The 7,709-nt window shown below is 36.6% G+C and overlaps 2 protein-coding genes across 4 annotated transcripts in view; both read right to left on the bottom strand.

Annotated features, from left to right (window-relative positions):
* The window catches only part of HNF4A (hepatocyte nuclear factor 4 alpha), an 83,479-nt gene extending 79,675 nt beyond the window's left edge, over positions 1–3,804 (bottom strand). Inside the window, exons 1-2 of one of the 2 annotated variants that reach the window (XM_069953617.1) lie at positions 3,669–3,804; positions 1,976–2,021 (exon numbers count right to left, since the gene is read on the bottom strand). In XM_069953617.1, coding sequence (XP_069809718.1) covers positions 1,976–2,021; positions 3,669–3,710 — 88 coding nt within the window. In that variant the 5' untranslated portion in view covers positions 3,711–3,804. The remainder of the gene's footprint in view (positions 1–1,975; positions 2,022–3,668) is intronic. The other variant, XM_069953618.1, reaches the window with a different exon arrangement.
* PKIG (cAMP-dependent protein kinase inhibitor gamma) overlaps positions 1–7,709 on the bottom strand; it is a 389,802-nt gene that overhangs the window by 215,657 nt on the left and 166,436 nt on the right. The gene's annotated exons all lie outside the window — the stretch shown is intronic.

The following is a 7,709-nucleotide window of genomic DNA, read 5'->3' on the forward strand; positions in this document are numbered from 1 at the left end:
TCAATTTGGTGGTGTGGTAGGGACCTTACTCCTACAGGGTGGGAGAAAAAAAAAACAGAAAACATATACGACCCTCTGGTATAAGGGGTATTCATACATACTGGAGAAAAAGGACTTGTACAGATGGCATGTATGCTCCTTATCTAGTCCCATATATGACTGTAAACAGGAATATCTGGGTATTTCCAGGCAACATCATAAAGAACCGTCATGTGGAACCAATATGCATGTAAAAAACATCCAAGGATGACGTCACAGATGTAACTAAAAGTCATTCATTACCATCTCATTACCATCAGCATGGGGGTTCTTTAATTGTACTGAGGAAGATATAATAGGATTTTATGACCAGATCTACTCCTACAGTCCAGAAGAACTAACAAAACTGTAAATTCATCTTAGATCCTTGTATGGCAGCCCATAGAGCTCTATATGGTGGAGCCATTGATTTTGAGTGTTGCCATATAGTGCTAAAGAATACCTCTGTAATATGGCTACCTAGGTTCTAGGTAGTGTATTATACTTCCATACAACTGGATTGATAATATGGCCGTGTCCATGAGGCCTTATACAGGACCTTTGTAATTTTTTGGAGGGACATTTATTTTTTATTATAAATAGAGATGAGCGAACCTCAAGCATGCTGGAGTCCATCCGAACCCGAACTTTCGGCATTTGATTAGCGGTGGCTGCTGAACTTGGATAAAGCCCTAAGGCTATGTGGAAAACATGGATTTAGGGCCCTATTCCACTGGACGATTATCGTTTGCATAATCGTTAACGATTAACGATCTCAAACGACCGCTATTGCGAAAGACCTGAAAACGTTCAGTCATTTCCATGGAACGATAATCGTTACTTATGATCGTAATTGCGATCGTTTCTCTTCGCTATTTATTCGCTATTGCATTCGTATCTATTGCGAACGACTGAACGATGTCTTATTCAATGTGAATGATTTGCGAACGTTTTGCGAACGAGCAACGATAAAAATAGGTCCAGGTCTTATAAAGCGATCAACGATTTCTCGTTCGGTATTTAATCGTTAACTGCATTTCAACCGAACAATTATCGTTTAGATTCGAACGATTTAACGATAATCTGAACGATAATCGTCCGGTGGAATAGGGCCCATAGTAATTGGCTGTTTTCCAGACAACGTTAGAGCTTTATCCAACTTCAGCAGCCCCCGCTAATCAAATGCCGATCGTTCGGGTTCGGATGGACTCGAACCCGAACCCGGTTCGCTCATCTCTAATTATAAACCAAAACAGAGGACTTGACAGTATCAATGATACTCTGGTGCCACAAGAGATGTTGTGTGTGTTATTTTGACTTGTCCAACCAAACCCACTTACAAACTCAGACCACAAAATGAAAGACAATGCTGTAATAACTTTTTTTCATAACCTTACATAAGCAACTAGCTCATGCCAGAGCTTAAAGTGAATCTGTACTTACCAACCTACCCCTTCCCCCAAACTATTGGTATCGTTCAAATGCTCAGAATAAATCCTTCCAGTCATGTGACTCCTAATACATTTGGTGCTGTTGGCGTGAAAAACGTATTGTCTAACATTGTTTATGAAACAATTGCAATATAACAACTTTTTTTTCCACTTTATTATTATGTTTTTTCAGAGGTTTTCCTTCATTTTGAACCAGACCGTGATGAAGAATGGACAACAACATATAATAAAACTTCTAAAGCCTGAAACACCTAACAGGATTCAGCATAGATGGAAGAGTTCTGACAGTGTTGGAGCAGGCTGAATATCTTCTGTTTTTCTAGTGATTACTATTTGTTAAATATATATATATATATCATTTTTTTAAAATTTCTGCTTCAAAGTGTCACTGTCGTTATAACTTTCAAAATCTTAATCAACAGTAGATATGAAATAAAGCAAGTTTGCAATATATATTCATTATTTTTTGTTGTTGTTATCATGCTATAAAACAAAGCTAAACTTACCAGAAATCCAGGTCCAGTCTCCTGTAGGCAGATTTTCTGACTTGTGCTGGTTGAAAAAAAACAGACTATAAACAGGAATCCGGCCACTACAGAGAGTCACGGCTCAATGTGTCAATCAATCCCATGACTGCCTTCTCTCTGTGAGTGCTCAGATGGCCTGGGATACACAGGACTTCCTGTTTTCTGACTGTTTTCCTTTTTTTTTTTTTTTTTAAGAAAAAAACAGTCAGAAAACAGGAAGTGCTGTGTTCTCCAAGATAACTAAAAGATAAAAAATGAATGTATATGGCAAACTTGCTTTATATCACATCTACTGTTGATTTAGATTTTAAAAGGTATAACGACAGTGACGCTTTAAGAATAAATCTACACACATATTTGTATATATACTATTTAGAAAGTAATATAATAAATGTTTAACACATATTAGGAATAGCAGCATCCGTTACAAAGTAACAATTATATTATTTTATTATTTATCCCACACAGTTAACATGGTAAAATAAAACCCGCTAGGATTGCTATATTTTGTCATTCCGCCACACAAAAATGGGGGGGAAAAGCCATATGTATTCTAAAATGGTACTAATAAAATGTACATTTTGTCCCGCGCAAAAAAATCAAGGCTACTCCGCTTAGGATGTGATCATGGAAAAAATGAAAATAAATAAATACATTACTTGGGCATTAAGGCCCAGAATTTATGCCAGGAGAAAAGGTTAAAGAAATTATTGAGCAAAAATAATAATGAATAAAAATAATAAAAACAATACAATTTTTTTCACAATTAAATAATTCCCTATAAACAATGATTTATTCCCAAAACATACAATACAGTTATGATCCAGTCTGGAGGTACTTTATTATACCAAGTGTCCTGTTGATCTAAGAATAAGCTAATAATTCGTTCATGTCCCCTAACACTTTACTTGCTATAAAGATCTGTTTGCTAACCTCGGAATCTTATTTGCTTTGGGTCTTTTTTTACATTAGGGTGTGTACTTCCTCTGTTCAATACTTCCCTATTGTGGAAGGATATCGACTATGTGAGAAAATCGTCACGTCTTCTTATTTACTGGTCATTATATAGAAATTAAAACCTCAACTTCAAAGGTATAATAATAAAATAGTCATAAAAAAACAATCACTTAAAAAAGATCCTATGTTATAATCATTGAATGTAACCTAAACATTTTAATAATTAAAAACTGTCTACTAATTATAATAAAGAAGTGACTTAAATTATTCAGAAATCAGGATGTGAATTTAATTCATAGTAAAAAAAAAAAAAAAAAGAAACCAAAAGCTAAAAAAGCCAATGCAAACATCGGTAATCTCAGAAGTGTGAGGTACAATGATAAACACAATAAAATGTTTTCCTTTGTTGACAGCTTAGAAAGGAAAGCGAGAGACTAAAATATGTTCTATTAACGTCTTTTCAGGTAACATAAAAGCAAAAAATTTCGGTAATTTTAAAATCTAAAAAATTTTAAACAGTGAATAATTAAAAGAAAAATTCTAAATAGTTCAGATAGGATAGGATTTAAATCCTCCGGCTTGTCTCTTATCAGACATTTTGTTCCGGCACCATTTTTATGACTGGTGGTAAAAAAAAATGTTGGGAAACAAAAGAAAAATATAAAAAGCCTATATAAACAGAACTATCATGAATTACGCAGCATTGCCCCCTTACCGTATGTGACTTCCATGCTGGCATTGGGCTGAGTGTTGACATTGACCATGTCTTATGGTTTTCTTCAGTTTAGAAAATAGTTAACAACCGACATGGAGAAACAGGTCCAACCAAGTGAATGCTGCGAGGCGAGGTGTTGTAAAACAAGGCACGGTAGTGTGTCGAGCTGTTATCATATTGATTCTCTTAATCAGGACTAATGTAGAAAGACATGTTAAACAGTAACCAGCTTCTTATGGTGACCAACCTACAAGGTAGTTATAGCAACACAATGCCTGAAACTCAAACATAACCCTTTACTGCTCCTCATCCCTTCTGTCCTCAATACATACAGTCACATTTTATTTTTTATGTTTTATTTATAGTTAAAATGTATTTAAATAAATAACTATCCCTCTGGGCCCTAATGCTACCCTTTATTTATCTTATGTTTATGTAATACCGCAGCACCGGATAGATTTATTCACTTAGGGAAAACTGCAACGTTTCAGCCAGAAGTGCCTGAGAAAGACTCCAGTGGGGTTGAAACGTTGCAGAGTGAATGAACACGATTGCTTTTGGAAATCTGTCCGGTGTTGCGGTGTTGTTGGTTGGAATTTATCTGTCTGCCTCTTGGTCCTGGGGAGGCACACCGCTGGCACAACCACTTTTTGGAGTGCTGCATTTACTCTTTTTGTATCTATTTATCTATCTATCTATCTATCTATCTATCTATCTATCTCATATCTATCTATCTATCTATAAACCAGAAAGTAAAAGCAGCACTTCGTAGAAGGTAAATATCGGGTGCCCGCAGATCCAAGTCGAGACCAGGGACCGTGCTAAATAGTAATGGAAAATCCACAGCACTCCTTGGTAAAGTTCACGGTGCAATTTATTTGAAAAAGCAAGTGCCGCATACAGACTCTGTATGCTGCACTTGCTTTTTCAATAAATTGCACCGTGAACTTTACCGAGGAGTGCTGTGAATTTTCCATTACTATCTATCTATCTATCTATCTATCTATCTATCTATCTATCTATCTACTCTTGTCAACTTTAGTTAATTTTAAATAGTTTTAAATAGTGTGATATATAATTACTGACAATGTTATCACATTAGTTTGTGTAATAGTTGTGTTCTCTGTGGTGGCAGAATACCTGAGGCCTTAGTAATGTATTGATCGTGGAATATCTCATTACGTATAACCATGCTAACCATACATAAGTGACCTCTTTTACTCACCCATCAGGCAAATGACATTTTAGAGGTACTGGTACAGAACTGATCATTTTCCACAAAATATGGTGCCTTTGGTAAGAGCCTGTATGATGGGACAGAGTAGCCAGATATGCTGACTGGTTGGGCTTGATGCTGATTTGAAGGTTCACACATGTTGGATGTACTTAGCATTACCACAATGAAAGATAGCTGGACAGCAATAAAATTATACATTTTCATTGCTTTATTGCATATGTGAAGACATATATTTTATTAATAATATTAACATTGTTGCATAATGTGCAATGCAGACTATCTATCTATCTCCTATCTATCTATCTATCTATCTATCTATCTCGTATCTATCTATCTCCTATCTATCTATCTATCTATCTATCTATCTATCTATCTATCTATCTCGTATCTATCTATCTATCTATCTATCTATCTATCTATCTATCTATCTATCTATCTATCATCTATCTCCTATCTATCTCGTATCTATCTATCTCCTATCTATCTATCTATCTATCTATCTATCTCGTATCTATCTATCTCCTATCTATCTATCTATCTATCTATCTATCTATCTATCTATCTATCTATCTCTTTTTACCAGAGTAACAATCTTATGTATCAATCATTTTGAAACTGTCATTTAATTAATATCACTTATAATCCTGGAATACCAGGCTATGTTCACACTGCGTATGATTCCGTCCGTAGTTCGTACGCTGCCGTACATGTGCGGCTGAAACTTCGGGCGTGGAAAAAATCGACATGTGGCCGGAGGCGTACGCACCGCGAACATACGCCCGTAGTACAGTTATGCTTCCCTAGCTTGTTTCGTAGTGATCTCAAACAGGTCATTTACTTGGAAATCTTCGCCCAGCCCAATAAAACACACAGAACCTTTTGGATCGAAAAATCAAGTTCAATTTGGCTGAAATAAGTACTTCGTACGGGACCGCACTGAAATCCACGGCCGGGAGTTGGAACATTTCCGTCCTCAAACAATGGTCGTGTTCATTTTTCACAGCGCCACATACGATCCGGCCGTAAGCTCATACGTAGTGTGCATTGTGCGGCCGTATATCGTATACTTTCAAGCGAACGCATCAACCTCAAAACTACGTGCGTATATTCGAAAGATACGTAGTGTGAACATAGCCTTACAGTGCATCATCATCTTACATGTTGCATACTATCGCTATGTAGACTGTATGTCATTGTTGCATTGTGTGCATTGTCAATGAGCAAAAACATTAAAATACATATTGTATTATTATTATTATTATTATTAGTTTCAAGTGTTGGTTGTTATTCTGTATTACTATGTTCAGCAACCTATGAGCACCTAATTTTTCCTAAGGTTTAGGCTATGTTCACACACCGTCCAAACGACAGGCACCGTCCAAAAAACAGTCCGTCATTTTAACGGCATGTGAACATAGCCTAAGCATGATGTCCAGGCCGAGTATCTCACTACCATGGTGAAAGTTCAATCTGTTTGAACCCCAAACCCAATAAAGCCCACTGCACATAACATCTCTGCAGTGCTGAATGAGTGTACTGACATGTTACTCCTCCGGTAAACCACCCCAGTACTTTCATCCTTCCCCTAGATAATAATAAAATAAACACATCATGGAATCTTGGATTTATTTTAAGTCGTATAACACACACATTTGCAGACAAACATTATAATATAATAATATTATATTATATAATATTTATATAATATAATATTTCACAAGGTTCATATATTGGAGAGGTGTTGTATATACAATGAGAACAGAAAACTGTACATGGGCCATAGGTGGCGTTTGTGCTTTCTTGACGTGGATCTTCTTGAGTATCGGCACATTTTGTAAAACTAGAACACTATCAAATTTCCTTAAATCCACCTCATAAAGAGGGTTATAAAAATAGAAATTATGGGGCTTTCTTTCAGACACAGCGCCACTCTTTTTGTGTTTGGTATTGCCACATAGTTCCAGGGACTGAGCTGCAATACCTGACACAGCCACTGCACTAAAGTGGAGCTGTTTTTAAAGAAAAGCACCATAGTTTACTAATCTCCTACAGCCTCCTTGCCAATAAATCTGCTTCTCCGTGAAATAATATAGGTATGAAAATATGAAAGTATGAAAATATTAAGACGCACCTTCACTTATGCAAATACTTAGCTTACATAGTGAGGTGTCTTAACTAGGATTTTAAAACATGACTACTTTCATCCAAAACCAGCACCATACTTGTCCACAGGTTGTGTGTGGTATTGCAGCTTAGACCTGACCTGTAATACCAGATGCAACTTATGGACAGAAATCACACTTTTTTTTTTTGAAGAAAGCAGGCATATTTTTCAAATCCTTTACAACTCTTATGAATACTGTCAGCAGAACTTCTATAGGTTATTTCTGTGCATCTCTCACAATACAACAAAGCAGAATCTGCTCTGCTTGTAAAAACTAACAAGATGGCAGCAAGAGTAAAAATGTACCCCCAGTGTTTGTCTACCATCTGCTCTGCAAAGATCAGTGTGGGGAGACGAAGCTGGCGCTGGACGATACAGTTGCTGAGGAAAAGGTCCGACGTCCAGTAAGTTCTGTACACAAGTATCGTTAATCTGCGTGCTCCCCACACTGATTTTTGCAAAGAAGACAGGAAACCAATGCTGGAGGTATACTATAAGATCATGGAACCTGAGAGTTGATAGGAAACCAGCAAAAGTTTGAAAGCATATGAGTTTTAGGATACTGTATATTCCCACTTTGGAAACATAGCGGAAAAAGGCGGCTGTCACATGATCATGATTAGCCGCCTCCTTTACCCGC

This window comes from Dendropsophus ebraccatus, chromosome 14 (genome assembly GCF_027789765.1).
Source record: "Dendropsophus ebraccatus isolate aDenEbr1 chromosome 14, aDenEbr1.pat, whole genome shotgun sequence".
NCBI classification, from domain to species: Eukaryota; Metazoa; Chordata; class Amphibia; order Anura; family Hylidae; genus Dendropsophus; species Dendropsophus ebraccatus.